The sequence below is a fragment of the Nuphar pumila genome, chromosome 6, assembly GCF_984573655.1.
Source record: "Nuphar pumila chromosome 6, dmNupPumi1.hap1.1, whole genome shotgun sequence".
Taxonomy (NCBI): Eukaryota; Viridiplantae; Streptophyta; class Magnoliopsida; order Nymphaeales; family Nymphaeaceae; genus Nuphar; species Nuphar pumila.
Window position 1 is genome coordinate 115154984 of NC_143254.1, and position 19328 is coordinate 115174311.

The window sequence follows — 19328 nt, forward strand, 5'->3', positions numbered from 1 at the left end:
TCCGATTTATGACTAAGAAAATAAATCTAAACATATCGAGTAAAGTCATTAATAAACGTAACATAATATGAATAGCCCCCTTTAGACATAACCGGAGAAGGCCCCCAAACATCCGAATGCACCAATTCAAAAGGTCTTGATGAAAGAAAAGTTCTAGTTGGAAATGGAATAGACTTCATTTTTCTAAAAATGCAATCTTTGCAATTAATTTCTTTTTCCTTACAAAATTTGTTTCCAAAAGGAAAAAGATCCATTTTGGAATAACTTGGATGACCAAGTCTTTTATGCCAAGTTTCCATGGTTTTTTCTTGGACATAAGAACAAAAATAATTTGTAGGGAGATCCAGATGGTCCATATAATAGAGGTCTCCCTTTCTATGGCCTTGCCCAATCCGCTTCCCGGACCGAAGATCTTGCACAAAGCAACCATTAGATGAGAAAGATATTTCACATCCATGGTCGGCAATTTGAGAAACCGAAAATAGGTTTAAATTTAGTTTGGGAACAACTCTTACTTTTGGAACACAAAAATTTTGAGAATCTTTAAAAGAGCCAATACTTGAAATTTTTAAAAAGGTTTCATCAGCCGTAGAGACACATGAGTCATTTGAATTGGTGCAAACATCAATAAGTGCATTTTCATGAGGGGTCATATGAAAAGAAGCTCCGGAGTCAAGGATCCAAGAATACGTACCGGGTGATGATGTCGAGGCAATAGCCGCACCCGATGTGGAGGAAGAAACTTTTAGTATTTGTTGGAGAGCCATAGATATTTGTCCAAGAGTTTCTTTGATGTCATTGTTCTTGCCTTCATCTTCTTTGGTGGTGGTTTCTTCAAGAGAGGCCACCTTAGGCTTGAAGGTTCCAATAAGCTTTGGGCAAGCGGGTTTGATGTGACTCGGCTCATTGCAATAATGACAAACAATCATTTTTCTTCCTCCATTGTAGTTTCCTTGTTTCCCAAAATGAGGAGGCTTATAGGTTCTAACATTGTTGCCCGGTTTCGATACGGCAAGGACTTCATCAACATGCTTACTCATGCCAAGCCTTGTCTCCTCTTGAGTGATTTCGGCAATAGCATCCTCAATAGGAGGAAAAATAGATCTATGGAGAAGTGAGGATCTCACTTGCTCAAATTCGGGACGTAGCCTAAAAAGGAATTGAAACAATCGCTCTTGTTCCATTTGTTTTTGCCTTAAATCAATATCTTCCATAGAAACCCATTTTGGCTCCAAAAGAGCCAATTCATCCCATAGTGGGTTTAGGGCACTATAATGGTCTTGAATGTTAGAATCACCTTGCTTGGTGGTTCTAATCTTTTCTTGCAAGAAATATGCTCTCGCAAGATCCTTTTGGGTATACATACCCTTCATAAAGGACCAAGCCTCATTGGCTCTACGAAATTTAGCTATATTAGCACATACCTTAAGATCAACATTGTTCATAAACCACGCAAGGATTTTTGCGTGATTGCTTTCCCAATCTTCCACTTCTTTTTGATGATTTTCAATGGCCTTGAGGCGAGCATCTCCTTCAAGAGCCTTTTCTTGACCTTCTTCGTCCTTTGTGAGCATAAGCTTAGGTTCCGGAACGGTACCCATGACAAAACCCAAAGCTTCTTTCCTTTGAGATTATTTTCCATTGCCGATGCCCACATCATATAATTCTTTCCATTGAGCTTGAAAGATAGGTCAATCTTTGCCTCCATGATGTTGCCAAGAAGTGAGAAGATATCCACTAAATATGAGATACACGAACCACACCTTTCCTTCAAGAATCGAGTGGTGGCTTTGATACCATGTAATGAGATATTGCGGAAATATAAAGAGTGCATACAAGCACTTACAACAATGAATAAAAGAGACAATATCACAAGTCCACAAAGGGACAATACAAGCACAAGCCTTTAAGAAGTCAACAATATAAAAAACCTCTTATTGAGAAGAGAGAAAGCTCTCAAGAATGAAAATACACAAGGGGTTCACCCCTATTTATACAAGAGGGAGAGGAGGAAAAAGGAGGGCCAAAAGGCCTCAAAAGAAGAGCCAAAAGGGGGCTCCCATGGAGTCGTTGGGAGCCCCCAACGGTCACATTTGTGACCGTTGGGGGCTCCAACGACTCTATGGTTGGAGCCCCTCTTTGGTTCTAAAAAATACAAAAATAAAAGCTAAAAAATAAATAAAGAAATTTACATTTAAACAAAATAGTTGTTTTCTAAAACAACTATGTAAAATCACAAAAATACCCCTATCAGGTATTGATGTAATATATATATATATATATATATATATATATATATATATATATATATATATATATATATATATATATATATATATATATATGCACATCGACGTGTATATATATAGATATATATATATATATACATATATCGGCTGAGAAGCTGAAGTCACTTCATGTGTGCCCGTGATTAACAAATCCATACCAAATCAGTCATAACAATCGTTATGACTGATCTGGAGGTGTATTTAACATGCGTGTGTGCCCATGATTAACATGAGATCAACAAAAATAATCTATATGTAGTTTCTTTTCGAATCTCATAAAGAACAAATGCATTGATCACATGTATGGGGTGCTTTTGACATAACCAAAAATTTAAATCTGCAACCCACATAAAAAGCCATGCGTAAATCAATTTTTTTCCAATAAAAACCTTGCACAAACCCATCCTATGCACTTTTCCCCTATTTGAGTCAAGAGAGAAAATCCATACCTTGTTCTTGAAGTTCGAAAAAAGGTTGAAGAAAGCGTCAGATGGCCGGAGGAGAGGGTGAATCTTCCTTCTTTTTTCCTCCTCTCTCTCCCTTTTCCTCTTTCCCTCTCTCTTTTTTTTTGAGTTTATATAGATGCATCTAGGGGGTAATGCCGCCCCCCCCCCCCCTCCCCTTTTACAGCACTTTCTAGAGAGGGCTGGAGATTGGACTTCCCATATGGGAGTCCATCTCTAACTCTTCTTTCCAATTTTTTTAAAACTTCTCTTGTTGACTTTTCTAATTCTTTCTTTTTTTTTCAACTCTATTAGAGTTCCTTTATTCTCCTACCTTATGTGTGTCACTTAACTATTATGGACTCTTCTAGAGTCCCCACCATTTAACAACTTTTGGAATTCGGAATTAAATAATATTCAATATTAATTTAATTATTTATTATTATATAAATATCAAGAAACTTCCAGAGGATGTCTTATCCCTCTGAGAGCCTTTTTTAACTTTAAAATCCTTTAATTTAAACTTATATACTGAATTTAAAGTTGTATTTTTGTTGGATTTGGATCTTTATCCAAGATCCAAATCCATATTCAAAATCCATATGGATATTGAACTGGATTGAATCCTAATTAATATGGGTCTTGGACTATGTTCAGATCCATATTATTTTGGATCATATGGATCAGATCCGATCCGATCCAATCCAAGACCTGGTCTCATCGGGACAGGCCTTTTTTGAAAATAATGTGATTTTTGGGCCAACTGTAGCCCGAATTCGGAAAACTAATATACCGTTGAGCTCAAAATTTTGAGGCACATCTATCAGTATATAATTTGAATTTCACCTCCAAAATTTGCCTAAATTTAACTCAAATTTTGCTTGATTTTAATGGTTGAAAACAAAACTTTTTATTACCTTTTAATTGGCTTATTTTGGTCTTATCAATGAGACTTGGGCCACGTCCAGACTCATTTATCGCATCCTAACTTCAAGGGTTCTACCTATATTTCTACAACACTTAGCCAAATTTTAGAAGTCTCTAAATTTAACTAAGTATAAAAATACACGATATTACACTATAGGCCCAATGTCCTTTAGAAGAAAAACTAAGAGAATACTCAGAAACGAGAGAGAGAAAGACCTCATAAAAATTAATTAGGTCTAATCTCCTTTAGTTTAAATAGAGATTAGCCAAAAAGGTAAATTTACATTAGGGTCCCTCGTTATTTATAAACTACCAAAAACAATCTTAAGAATAAATAAACTTTACTTTAAAGTGGTCGACTTATCTTAACACTCCCCCTCAAGCTGGAGCATAGATATCAATCATGCTCAGCTTGCCACAACATTTTGAGAAACTGGACCTGGCAAGAGGCTTTGTAAAAATATCTGCAACTTGATCCTCAAATATTACATGCTTGGTAGAGTTATGTCCAGCTTGAACCATATCTCTTATATAGTAGCAATCAACTTCAATATGTTTTGTCCTCTCATGAAATACCAAATTATTGGCTATATATGTAGCTGCCTTGTTATCACACATCATCGCCATAGGAGATGAAACCTTCACTTGAAGATCGGTCAGCAGAGTTCGAACCCACATCAATTCAGCTGCCGTTTGGGTCATAGCCCTATATTCTGATTCGACACTCGACCTAGCAACCACACTTTGCTTCTTGCTTCTCCAAGAAATTAAGTTACCTCCCACAAATACACAGAATCCTGTGGTAGATTTTCTATCCTCTACAGACCCAGCATAATCAGCATCAGAGTAAGCAACTACCTCCAGGGTACCCCCTTTCTTGAATAATAACCCTTTTCCAGGAGAAGATTTTAAGTACCTGAGTATCATCATTGTAGCATTCCAATATACCTCAGTCGGTTTGTCCTTGAATTGGCTAACCTTGCTTATAGCCAGAGCAATATCAGGTCTAGTTACTATCATATATAGTAACTTCCCTACCAATAAGCAGTAGCTCCTGCTATCAACAGGTTTTGACCCCTCATCCCATAAATGAACTTTGTGATCCATGGGAATATTTGCTGGTTTAGCTGCCAATATTCCTGACTCTTTTAATAAATCAAGAACATACTTTCGTTGAGACAGAACCACACCCTCACTGCTCCTGGCCACTTCAATGCCCAGAAAGTATCTAAGGGAACCATGGTCTTTTATAACAAAATGTTTTTGAAGATGAGCCTTCGTAGCTGCAATATCTTTCATGTTATCTCCTGTAAGGATGATGTCATCCACATATACCACCATAACAACTTTGCCTGAGTTAGTTTTCTTAATAAATAATGTGTGGTCTGATGCTGACCTATTAAAACCAAACTTTGACATCACCTCAAACAACTTTTGAAACCATGCACGAGGACTTTGATTTAGACCATATATCGCCTTTCTTAATCTGCACACCTTCTGACACTCCCCCTCAACCACGAACGCAGGAGGTTGTTGCATGTAGACAGTCTCAGACAGATCCCCATATAGGAATGCATTTTTCACATCTAGTTGACACAAACTCCATCCATGGTGAACAACTACAGAAAGAACAAGACGAATGGTGCCCATCCGTGCTACGGGAGAAAATGTCTCAAAGAAATCTACACCATATGTCTGAGTATAACCTTTTGCTATTAACCGGGCCTTGTATCTTTCAATTGAACCGTCTGAGTTATACTTAATGGTATATACCCATTTGCATCCAACAATGTCCGCATCCAATAGGGGATCAACAAGGTCGCATGTCTGTTGAGACAGTAAAGCATCCATTTCATCTTGCATAGCCTGCTTCCACCTGCTATCGAGTACTGCTTTTTTATAATTCAGAGGAATAGTTTCAGCAGATAAGGCTGAAATAAAAGCTTTCATCTAATTACCAATTCTGGCATGTGACACAAACTGAGACATAGGATATAAGGTACATTGTCGTGTCCCCTTTCGTAGAGCGATTGGCTTGTTATCATTAACATAAATGTCATTGCTATCAGGAGCACTTAGCTCAGTAGAAGAAGAAGATGGAGGCACTGGAGGAGGTGGAGCTCTACACACATACACCAATGGTGGATTGTGAAACCGTGAGGTAGGAGGAGTTTGAGGAGGAGTTGGATTCGGTAATAGGGGCACCGATTCCAAGAGAAAAGGAGGAACAAGAAGAGGAAATGAGTCATCTTGATCAGCTTGCATCCTAGCACCAATACTGGAATAATATGGAATAGACTCCAAGAAAGATACATCCGCACTGACATACTCCTGACGAGAAATCGGATCATAACATCGATACCCCTTTTGATTTTTGGGATAGCCTATAAACATACACTTAGTGGCTTGAGTTGCGAATTTATCACGGTCAGGTCTAAGTCTCTGCACAAAACAAACACACCCAAATACCTTGGGGGAAAGAGAGGAGAGAGGTACATTAGGATACAGGATTTACAAAGGAATTTGGTCGTCCACGGATGATGAAGGCATGCGGTTGATTAAATAGCAAGCCGTGGTAACCGCATCACCCCAATATGAAGCAGGAACATTTGATTGAATAATAACGGTGCGGGCTACATCAAGGAGATGCCTGTGTTTTCGCTCAGCCACCTCATTTTGTTGGGAAGTATAAGCACAAGTGGTTTGAGGTTGAATGCCGTGGTCTCGATAAAATTACAACGATGCTTTGGTTTTAAACTCAACGACATTATCAGTGCGGATAATCTTGACAACGGATTCAAACTGAGTTTTTATTTCAATAACCAATGATTGGAGGATACTAAGAACTTCAGATCTTTCTTTTATTAAGAACACCCAAGACAACTTAGAAAAATCATCGACAATAACAAGATAATAATGACATTGGTTCCTGGTAGGAATCTTACTAGGACCCCATACATCCGCATGAAAAAGTTCAAAGACTTTATGACTGGACTGACTCTGACTAGAAGGAAACAAACTCCTATTATACTTTCCCAACTGACATGCTTCACACTGGAATGATGTAGTAGGTGGAATTTGAGGAATGACACGACGAAGCTTCGACAATGAAGGATGTTCGAGATGACGATGCCACTGAACAGGACTCGAGGAATCATCGACTATAGCATAAATATTTTCCACAAGGTGATGTAGATAATAGACTCCATTTTCTTTATAGTCTCCGCCAATCTTCTTCCCCGCGAGCAAATCCTGAAAATGACAACACACAAAATCAAATATCACTGTATAATTTAGCTCTTTTGTAAGGCAACTAACTGAGAGTAAACTTTGAGGAAATGAAGGAGCATGAAGAACATTGTTCAACTGTAAAGAAGAGGATATACAAACATTTCCCTGACCAATAACAGGAGAGGAACTCCCATCAGCTAATGAGACACCCCGATGTGCAGTAATAACCTTTAGATCTGAAATTTTTTGAGAGTTTTCACGTAGATGTCTAGATGCACCAGAGTCAATAATCCACTTACTATCATGGGGAGAAAGATGGTCTCCTGTTGAGTAGGTCACACCAGCTACAGGAGAAGAGAAACTTGAAGGACAATGAGCAACCAGTTCATCATATTCTGCACGACTAAGAGTGATACAATCACTGAGAGAATTGGTGTCATTCGCTACCTCTAGTTTTGTAACATTAGCTTTTGGAACATTAGGCTTCAATGGAGAAGAAACAGTCCATTCATGTTTATCTCAACAACGATCTTCTAAATGTCCTGATTTTCCGCAAAAGGTATATTGGAGTTTACCTCTACCTTCCATACCTCTTCCACGACCTCTTCCTCTAACATTCAGAGTATTTCCTCGTCCATAACTAGATGAAACAACTAAAGCAGATGACTGAGATGCAGGTTGAGATTGTGGAAGAGAGATGGCAAGTCTACTCAACCGATTGTATGCATCAACAAGAGTAGGAACATCAGATCCGGTCAACATTTGGACTTTAGTAACTAAGAACTCTGACGATAGGTCTGTGAGGAACCGAGCAACCATAGTCTGTTCTTGATGATCATTTTGTTTTGAACAACACAGTGGTCTATGAGCATTAAGTCTTTCAAAAGCAGCTTTAACAAAGGCATAATACTGGGCCAATGTCTGATCACCTTGCTGCAAATTATATATTTCCTGTTCAACTTGGAGAATACAACTCACATTAGTCTCTTGAGAGTACGTATCTCGAAGATTGTCCCACATCTATTTAGCCGTATTGTAATAAATTAGGCCATCTGCAATATGAGGTTCAATGCTATTCATGATCCATGACATAACAATGTCATTATCTTCTTCCCAAGTAATGTATTTTCCTGTCTTATCATTTGGTTCCGATTCCAACAGAATATGTTTTCTACAATGTCCAGACACCGACATCATAAATGTTTTGGACCACCTTGCATAGTTTGTTTCATTTAATTTCAAAGAGGACCCATAGGAGAAATGATTTGCGAAGGCTTTATATTCCCCAATAGCCTCATTCTTGTAATCAAATTTCAGAACTTCACCCATAATGAATAACACTACCTCAGTAGTCACCACCAATATCACTGCTACAATAAACGTCCACGTGTAAAAAAAAATGTCATAGTTTGTAAATCTGGTAGAGATCTGTTCCACACTATGCAAATCCAGTACGGTGATGAGTCTTCACCACGACACTAGATCTGCGATCAGATCTGAACTAACCAAAATAAATGATCAGATCTGAAAAAAAATACAGATCCACGACTATTTAATATAAATTTTTCTTCACGACAACCAGATATGAGCGAACCAAAACAAAAGTATGCAGGTCCATGACTGAAAAGTATATTTAATCTTCACCACACTCGAATCTGTGATCAGATCTCTGAAAAAAAAATGCAGATCCACGACTATTTAATATAAATTTTTCTTCATGACAACAAGATATGAACGAACCAAAACAGAAGTATGCAGGTCCACGACTGAAAAGTAGATTTAATCTTCACTACACTCAGATCTGTGATCAGATCTCTGAAAAAAATTGCAGATCCACGACTATTTAATATAAATTTTTCCTCACGACAACCAGATATGAACTAACCAAAACAAAAGTATGCAAGTCCACAACTGAAAATTATATTTAATCTTCACCACACTCAGATATGTGATCAGATCTGAACCAACCAGAGCATACAGTCAAATTAAAAAAAAATGCAGATCCACGACAATAGACTGCATTTAATCTCCACAAAAAAAAAAAAACAATATGACCGTCACCCACTTCACAACTTCAGCACAACACCCATACCTGTATCCACCTGATCTGGTCGACAGAGACTCGTAGATCCACGCGACTTTTAGATCTGATTACAGATCTGAGTCATGACTCTTGTCAGACCTCAGATCTGATAAACCACTCGTTCTTCAAAAAAAATAAATAAATCGGGCACACCTTTTTATCTGATCCTCTTCACGTGATCTAATACCCTTCACTCAAACTTTGGCGCAGAACCCGAGATCACGCTTCCAAGGTCAACGACTTTGATACCATGTAGAAGAAAAACTAAGAGAATACTCAGAAACGAGAGAGAGAGAGAAAGACCTCAGAAAAATTAATTAGATCTAATCTCCTTTAGTTTAAATAGAGATTAGCCAAAAAGGTAAATTTACATTAGGGTCCCTCGTTATTTATAAAATACCAAAAACAATCTTAAGAATAAATAAACTTTACTTTAAAGTGGTTGAATCAGATTCAAAAGATCAAGATGCACCACTTTTTATAGCTCAATTGATGAAAATTCCTCAACCTCTTCTTAAGAAAGCGTCCTTCTCAACTGAAGCATCTACTAGAGCAGCTACTTCATCCTTCTCCGATCCAACTAACTTTTCTTGTTTTGTTGATTCTGGTGCTTCTTTTCATATGACCCCAAATATTAAAAGCTTATCCGAATATCTTAAAAGTAACTCAAGTGTGTCAAAAGTTTTCACAACTGATGAAACCTCTCTTGAAATAGAAGGAATAGAAAATTTTGAAAAACCTCTTCAAACAAAGAAATTTTTTATCCTAGAAGTTAGGTATATTCCTAAATTAAATTTAAACCTCTTGTCTGTTTCTCAAATATCTGATTATGGGTGTAATATTTCCTTTTCTTCTCATGGTTGTTCGATATAGGATCGCCACTCAGGGAAGCTGATTGAGGAAGACCATAGAGAAGGAGGACTCTATTATGTGGATTTTTTTGGAATTACCTAAGAATGCTTTTTGTTATAATGTTCAGAAACTAGGATTGAACCTATGACATAAAAGACTTAGTCATCCTCATATGTTCAAAATCCAACACTTTTCAAGTTTAGAAAAATTTTGTAATTCTGAAAGTTTCGGTTGTAAAGACTGTTCTTGGCAAAATAAAAAGATTATCATTTCATGATAGAACTTTTGTTTCCTCTAGACCACTTGAATTAATACATTTGGATGTTTGGGGTCTCGCACCAGTTATTTCAAAAGGTGGATATGCATATTATGTTATTTTTGTCGATGACTATTTTAGACATACTTGGATTTACTTTCTTAAGTACAAATATAAGTTTTTTTTCACATTTTCAAACGTTTCATAAAATGGTTAAAATTAAATTTCAAAATGATATTTCCATTTTTCGCACAGATTCAGAGAGAAAATTTATGTCCAAAGAATTCAAAGACTATCTCAATTTACATGACATTAGACACCAAAGATTTTGTCTACACACACCACAACAAAATGACCTGGTTGAACGGAAACATTTACACATCATGAAAATCACTAGGATTTTACTAATAGCAAATCAAGTTCAAAACAATTTTTGGGCGAAAGCTGCCCTATATGCTACCTATCTTATTAACCGAATGCCATATTCTTCTTGAAAAGCGTAACTCCAATTGAAAAACTTGTCAACTTAGCCCCTGATTACTCTAGATTAAGAGTCTTTGGATGCAAGTGTTTTGTTTTCACTAACAAAAATGACAAACTCTCTCCCCGTGCGATCTCTTGTGCCTTCCTAGGATATGCCGATAATCAAAAGGCTATTGGTGTTTTGATTTCAAAAATGGAAAATTATTTGTATCCAGGAATGTATCTTTCCTAGAGAAAGAAAGTTTTTTTGAATTCGAGAAATCCAAGGAAGTCATCGAATACTCCTTTTTAATAGATATGATTTCAAAATCCAATGAATGAGATCCTGAACGTGACTTTGACAATGATCAAAGTCCTATTAATGTTGAACCTAATGATGATAATGAAGAGCAAACCTATAGGGACATTAGTCTACAATATTCAAGACGTAAATAGTCAAATCTTCCATGTGCATTAGAAAAATATTCTGAACTACGAGTCTTTTTCACCTACATATAGGGCAGTTATTGCATTGATACAATCCTATACAGAATCGTCATCCTATTCTCAAGCCCAAAACCATATAGAATGGATAAAAGCCATGAAAACAAAATTAGATGCATTAAAAAATGCTAACACTTGGACCATTCAAGATGTTCTCTCAGGTAAGAAACCTATAGGTTGTCGATGGGTCTACAAAATCAAAACCAAGAGTGATGGAACTCTTAAAAGATATAAAGCCCGCTTAGTAGCTGAAGGATATGACTAAGAGTATGGTATTGATTATTAAGAAACATTCGCCCCTATTGCTCATATGACCACTATCAGAACTTTAATAGCCTTGTCCTCCATTAGAAAATGACCTATATTTAAGATGGATATAAAAAATGTTTTTCTCAATAGAAATCTAATTGAAAAAGTATACGTGGAAGCCCCACCGGGTATTAGTCTCCCTAAGGGTAAAACTCTTCGTTTAAAAAAGCACTTTATGGTCTTAAACAAGCACTAAAAGCCTGGTTTGATAAATTTAGTCGGGTTATGATTGATCGTAGTTTTCAATTTTGTTTAACTGACACTGCTTTGTTTGTTAAGAATTCTGATGCAGGCGTTATTATTCTCTTTCTATATGTGGATGATATGATCATCACCAACGGCGACAAACAAGGAGTTGCAAATATCAAAAGTCTTCTTAAAACTCATTTTGAAATGACTTACTTAGGCTTATTAAGATATTTTTTAGGAATTGAAGTTGCTTATTTCCCTCTTGGGTGTTTAATATCTCAGTCTAAATTTGCTTTTGATATTGTTTTCAGGTCTAGAATTACAGATGACAAGAAAGTAGACATTCCAAAAGTTATCAACATCAAAATGAGGATTGATGATGGAGAACCTCTCCATGACCCCACTCGAGTGCTTTCCTATCTCTCCATAACTAGGCAAGACATGGTACACGTTGTACATACAACTAGTCAATTTCAACATGGTCGCACATCTGTTCACATGGGAGCAATCATGCGTATTATTAGATACATCAAGTCCTCTCTTTCACGAGGGCTCTTCTTATCTGCTTCATCATCTTTAGATTTAATTGCCTATATTGATGCAGATTGAGGAGGTGATCCCAATAATAGATACTCAACCACTGGTTTTTGTGTTTTCTTAGGTGAATCGTTGATTTCGTGGAGATGCAAAAAACAGTTGAAGGTCTCTCTCTCGTCCACTGATGCTGAATACCGAGCCATGATAACCACGACCATAAAAGTATGACATCTGCTTGTCGACATGGGAGCTGAAGCAACACAAACTTCACGTATGTGCTGTGACAACAAGAGTGTGATCTATATTGCAAGCAACCGAACATTTCATGAACACACTAAACATATTGAGATGGACTGTCACTATGTCAGAGAAGAATATCTACATAAAACCATTGATCTGCCTTATGTTATATCTGAATACTAATTAGCAGATTTCTTCACCAAACCTCTTGCTGCTCCCAGATTTCACTTTCTCTTAAACAAATTTTCTTTCATTGTACCATAAGTTTGAGGGAGAGTGTTAAAATGTAAAAATGTAATATATAATAATAATATTATTATTATATTATTATATATATTTTATTTTTCTTTATTTTTCTTTTTATTTTCATTTTATTATATAGTTCATTTTGAACTAGATATTTTAATTTAGTCAAGTCCCAACTAAGACTTGACTAGAATATAGTCCAACGGCTATATTTAGAACTGTTGGACTAGGTCCAACCACTCTTATGAAGAGCTCTCCTCTACCTCTTTCCCACTTGCATAAATAGGGGTGATCCCCATCAATAATGTAATAATGCTTCTTAAGCATTTCTTGTGAAGAATAAAATATTATTATTTTTAGTGTGTTCTTCCATTTATACCTTTTTACGGGTTGTGCTTGTAGTGTCTCCAATAGACACCCTTTTGTGAGTTGTTCGTGCTTTTGTGGAAGACCACCATTTCATTACAGTGAGTGTGGAGCCAATTCCGAAAAAGGTTATTCGAAGCTCAGGCCTATAGCCAAAGCCAAAGACTTTATATGGCTGGTCTTCCTAAACAAAATTAGCACACCGAGCAACGTGAAAAAGAAGGGATTTCACCTAGAAAGCTATTGCCTTTGTGTCAAGAAAAGGAAGAAACAATGGAGCACCTTATGTAGTACTGCCTTCTTTCCAAATTTTTCTCAAATCTTCTTGGCCAGTCATAAAGCTAATTTTGACAATGGGCAGTTGTATCTGAGAGTGACTGTCAGACCAGTAATAATTCTTAGAAAGGTGCAATGAAGATTCATTTAGAAGTGATGGCTGTTGTCAGCATGGCAGTTCACATTGATAGGAAGGAGCGCCATACTGTTCAATAGGAAAACTTCCAAGCCTGCATCTATGCATCATCTAATCCAAAAGGATGTGCATGCATATGCCACCAAGAAATAGCCCGATTTTAACTTGTATTGGTTTCTCGAGGATTGGGACTGACTACCCATATAATCACTATGTAAATATTGTAAATTATGGTGACAACTGTCACCCACTAATAAATTCGAATTTTATTTCTTTCAAAAAATCAAGTTGAACTTAAGAGATACATCTAGATTATGCCTGTTGATTTTCGAATGGCAGACAAATAGGATCTATTATTTGTTAGATTATTGAACAGCATGAAAAGAATAGTAGTTGGAGTTGGATGGATATTTTTTGTATTATCCTTTCACTGAAATTACAGTATTTGACAGGTAGAACCTCCTCACTCTCACTCTTTTCCTTTTTATTTTATTCATTCATATGGTAAGATGCATGTGTGTGTGTGTGCAAAGTGCAAATATACACACAGACAAGCATGACTGAGCAGCTGCAATGCACTTTATCCAGCTACTCAATTGGTGTTTATGTCCAGCTACTCAATTGGTGTTTATGATTCTAGTTGTGGTCCAATTTCATAATTTTTGAATTGTGTTTGTCATAATTTGATCCTGTTGCTATTGTCATTATCATTGTTGTTGTTGTTGTTGTATGCCACACATCTTTCTAAGTTTGAAAGTACAGGTGCTGATAATATGATACCAATGGAGCTGGCCTTGAAGATTGTTAGTAAGATAAGGGCAAAAGAGCGTTTTGCTGTCTATGTTGTCATTCCAATGTTTCCTGAGGGTGTCCCTACCAGTCAGTCTGTGCAAGAAATTCTATATTGGCAGGTCCAGTAGTTCCCTCTGTTCATCCTAGCACTTATTACATAGCATTTATGAGCAGGATGTGTATGATGTATAATAGAAAAAAGAAATGATCAGGTAACCTACACATTTGTTGCATAGGAAAGGATAGAAAATGTCACAGCTGGAATATTTGTGACTTTTCATTTCCATTTATTCATTGCCTATTGGAAGCGAGAACTAATCATGCAGTCGTATTAGTAGATGTTATTTACTACAATCATTCAATCTGGATGTTAACTGGAGCCTGCTGAACTTCCCATATTAACATTTGGCAAGGGCAACATCAGCCAGTGATGTGAAAAGCAGTTCGCATATGCAAGATGTGGACATACTATGATATGGTCTATTCTAGGTTTGATAGCTTTCTCTCGATTAATAGTTCACAAAGTACATGTATTGTCTTCTGTTATTTGAACTCATCCATAATCCACATTCTTACTCTGTGGCTTTTGATTTTAGTGGTTTGCTCATAGCTGGTGGAAGAGCAAGACCTTGTATGATCATCTAAAAAAAATTGGAAGCAAAAACAAGGTTCTTTTGAGAAACATTTATAAACAGTAGACCATAAATGAATCTACAAAAAAAATAAATAAATGAAAAATAAGACAAAATCATAATCACTAATGGAGCACAAAAGACCATAAATAAAATATTGTAACATTCCTTTCTCCAATCTCAAACCACACTCTAAAACCTGACTTGGAACAAAATTTCTCAACGAGTTGGAAAAGATACGTAAATTTGGATGGTGTCCAAGTGTAACGACCCCAATCCACACCCTTTAAAATGTGGAATATTTTTTTTTTCTAAGAGTTGCGGAAACCTTCCCAGAGATCTGGGGTCCTCACAGTTCCACTTTCCATTGGATAGCCCAACCACCACAAACGAAGTTGCAATCATCATCCATATCAACCAACTAAAACTCTTTTATTAATGAGTAAGAAAATTTCAAAGATACGGTTTTATTCAACTGAAAATAAAGCGACAACTGGAAAGAAGCAAGAAGATTTAAGACAAAAGAAAGAGCCACTATGTCCTCTGCTGAAGCTGACAAGCCCAAGTATGACTCTCATCCATCCCCAGTAGCTAGTCCAACCTCACTGTTCACCATGTCCTGTGAAAAACCAACAAAGTAGGGTGTCCGAACCGAAATTCTGAGCACAACTACTTCTAAAGAAACCAGGTGAGAGAAAGAACATGGATAAGATTTCATGCATTGATTTGAGTGAGTGCAGATATAAAATTTGCAACATTCAAATATCCATAACTACCAATAATTGCATATGCTCACCAGTCAAGAATAGTAAAACAATACCATATAGCAGAAACTAAATAGCCAAACCTTGCAGCATGATTTCAAAAAGTAAATCATATGCTACTACCAAATCATGTCATGATATCAAGAATGATTCAAACATGCATGATCTAATGCATAACAGAAAAATGCATGATTATGTGCAATGCATGATTCTCTTTTTGTTATCTTTCATTTAAGTTCTATCTTTCCATATGAATGCCCTATTAAATGCACACATCTTTAAGTTCCTCTTTTTAATTACCGTGACCCGCGGATACACCAAACGGGTACAAACCCCGATGTCAAGTAGGTTCCCAGGGTAGCTTAACACACAATTTGTATTTTATTACTGGGTTCCAACTTAGCCCTCGACCGATATCAGGAAACAGCACCATCCATCGGAACATTAGACCTCCACATCTAATGTCGGGGACACAAGGGACACCCCACGCCCACAAGTGTCACTTTTTTGGTACCATAACAACAGCTGTGTCAAACACACCACTCCCGGGTAAAGTGGCGGACTCTCCCTAAAACCGTGGCCAGGATAAAAGAACCTCAATATCGGGTTCAGGGGACAAAATTACAGCACACGGAGTTTTTGTATCCTCACAGTCTCCCCCAGACCGGATATCCAAGATTCTCATACTCCAGATGAGATATCCCAGAATGTATATTACACTGTTCTTATTCATTATATTTTTATTTAAGTCCATTTCTTTAAGTTTGCAACACATATGCAAAAGTAAAGTGAAAACCCCGCATCCTCCCTTGCAGGGACCCATTCGGGACTCCAGCTCGTATAAACCACTAGAACAGTGTAGTAATGTGCCAAACCATCTTATGTGGTTTAAGTGATGCATTTAAAAACATAAATAAAAGAAAACCAAACCCACGGCTCTCCAGGCCGATGATGGTCCAATTAGGCCATCGATGCATCACATAATAAAACCCACTTAGTATTTCATTCATAACACTAAGCTAAAGTGCCAAAAACATGTGCACTTATGAAATCATAAACTCAAACATATGCATGTCATAATTCATTCATATGCTTTATCAATATGTGTGTGTTACCTACATTACATATGGGCATTAACCAAATCCATGTCTTCTTTTGAGTGTGTGAGTGTACATGTACCATTTCACACAATAATCAAGCGTGCATATTCAAGAAGAATTACTAATGATTGAATCATGCTCACACTCATGCGTACCATAATCATAACAGTCAAGTGAAAGCATAAACCTCCACGGCAAGTGTTTCCATACAATCCAATACACAAGCTTTTAAATAACACATGGACTTTAGACAAAAGTATAATGTTCAGCTAAAGACAACAAAGCAAGATACATTACGTATAAAATTTCAGTTTTATGTGTCCATCCTCCCTAAACAGTGTAACATGAGCAATATTATACACAACTGAATTTTTCAGGTTATATTGCAATGATCCCACGCTGCATCTTACAAACTTTGAGCTTAATCATACTCAGGCACCATCTTATGGCAATAGACAGCCTACAGCATCACATTAGGTAATGCATGCAAGATTCTATCGGACTTTAACAGTTTATGAACCTAGCAGCAGTGTATTACACCATTCATGTTTTAATGGTTTAGGACTTTGTATATTCATTTATGAAAATAGGAAGTCTGATTAACATCATTCGGCTAACTATGAAAACATATGGAAATCAGCCCTGCCAATAGAAATTAGGACATGTATATATATATATATATATATATATATATATATATATATATATGCTGCAGGGACAGAATTAAAAACCCTCTGGCATGAGCAGGTAAAACAGGCATATCAAACATAAAATTTGCATGGTACGTAGGGCTGACCCTTTCGAACATAATTAATCTAATGCAGGTATACCAGCAACCATTCAAGCTGTTCATATCCCCATTGCCGCATTCGTACAACTCCCAGTTTTACAACAGAATTTTTATTCCTATATGGCAGTAACACAACCCAAAGATAAGTGGGTTCCTAGCTAGTCCATTCCCAGCAAAATTTTTATTAAAGCTATTCAGTAAGGGAAAAATAGTTTTGTTTCTAGAAAGATACACAAGTTCACTCCCAGCCTTAATGTCAATTGCCATTCACTTTAGAATCAGTCAAGTTGGATAATAGTTAAGCTGTGAGACTACTCATTCATATCAAGTATTTTGTCTAAGGTGACAAGTTTTCGATGCTAATATTAGTCTCAGAAATTTTAGTTCAAAAACAGTCAGACAAAGTTACGAACTATAAGACCACTCCCTCCAGAGACAAACCATTAACAGGAAAACAAACACACCTAAAAGATAAATGGATCAAAATCCCTGAAATGTAAGGACGTTGTTCCACATGGGTGAAGTATTGGATACGGTTCATTTTAGGTTCAATCCATTCAGATTTCTTAATCACATATAAACCTTAATACTACCAATAAACACATCCCAAGAGAAAGCATTTTCAGCAAATTCAATGAAGCTTAAGGGAATATATACAATATTTAAAAAAAAATACTTTGGTATGCTAAGAGGTGCCCTTCCAAGTAAGTTCCAGCCCGCACGTGTCGGACACGTGTCGGGGGGTCTGGGCTTGTCGGACCCGGATCCGAGCTGGACCCGAGCCCGAACCCGGGTTCTCGAACTCTCGAGAACCTGCGTCTTTTAAAAAGACGCAGGCGTCTCGGGAGGGTTCAAAACCCTCACCCCTTCTCTCTCTCCTCTGCTCCGACTCCCCCCCCCCCCCCCCTTACGTTGCCGCCGGCGATTAGAGACGCCGGTGAGCGTTTCCGTCCGGTAGCCTCCCCGGCGACTGACGATCTTCGCTGCCGACCTCCCTGCTTGGCTAGCGGATGCGCCACCAGCGACCTCGAGCACCGACGACTCGCCGTCAGCCACGGCCGCCGTCCTAGGTGCTGCAGCCGCCGGCGATCGTCGCCTCTCACCCTTCGAGCGAGGGTTCCTTGCCATCGGCCGCCCCTCTCTACTCCCCTTTCGCCGCCAGCTAGCGTCGCCAACAGCCTCCTGTCGCTGGTGAGCCCGAGAGTTCCGTCGGCGATCCTCGGCCATCGACAACGATCCTTGCTTACAGCAGCCCTCGTCGGAGCTCCGGTGAGCCCCCGATCCCCCTTGTTCTGCTCCCGTGAGGCCTCTTTCCCCCCTTCAGTCGCCGGCATTTCGCAGTCGGCATCCTCAGCCGACGACGACCTGCGTTCCTCCCTGCAGTCGCCGAGCGCCGGCGATTCGCCACTCGTTTCCACTCAGCTCCTCCCCCGGTCGCTGCAGTCTTCGGAGGTATAACCCTCCCCTCTTTTCTCCTGTGTGCTGGGTGGATCGACAGGGGGGCTGAGCCCCCTGTCATCACCGCTTGTTAGCAGGGGGCTAATCCCCCCTGCCACACTTTGTTGTTGGTCGACAGGGCGCTGAGCCCCCTGTCGTTGGTTCTTCTTGGCAGGGGGTTCCGCCCCCTGTCACTCTTTTCTTTTTACTGTTGGACGACAGGGGGGCTGAGCCCCTGTCGCCTCTCGTTTTGGCAGGGGGTTACCCCCCCTGCCTTTTTGTTGTTGGTCGACAGGGGGGCTGAGCCCCCTGTCGCCTCTTATCGGCAGGGGGTTACCCCCCCTGCCTTTTTGCAGTGGGTTAGCAGGGGGACTGAGCCCCCTGCTCCTTTGTTTGGTTCTCGGTAGGGGGAGGGGTCCCCCTGCCTTCTTTTGTTTGTCGGCAGGGGGCTGGGCCCCCTGCCTTCGA

The 19328-nt window shown here is 38.4% G+C and overlaps 1 protein-coding gene across 1 annotated transcript in view; it reads left to right on the top strand.

Moving 5' to 3' along the window:
• The window catches only part of LOC149835802 (phospholipase D delta-like), a 194172-nt gene that overhangs the window by 112205 nt on the left and 62639 nt on the right, over positions 1-19328 (top strand). The window contains exon 7 of the mRNA XM_090008760.1: positions 14108-14256. Coding sequence (XP_089864886.1) covers positions 14108-14256 — 149 coding nt within the window. The remainder of the gene's footprint in view (positions 1-14107; positions 14257-19328) is intronic.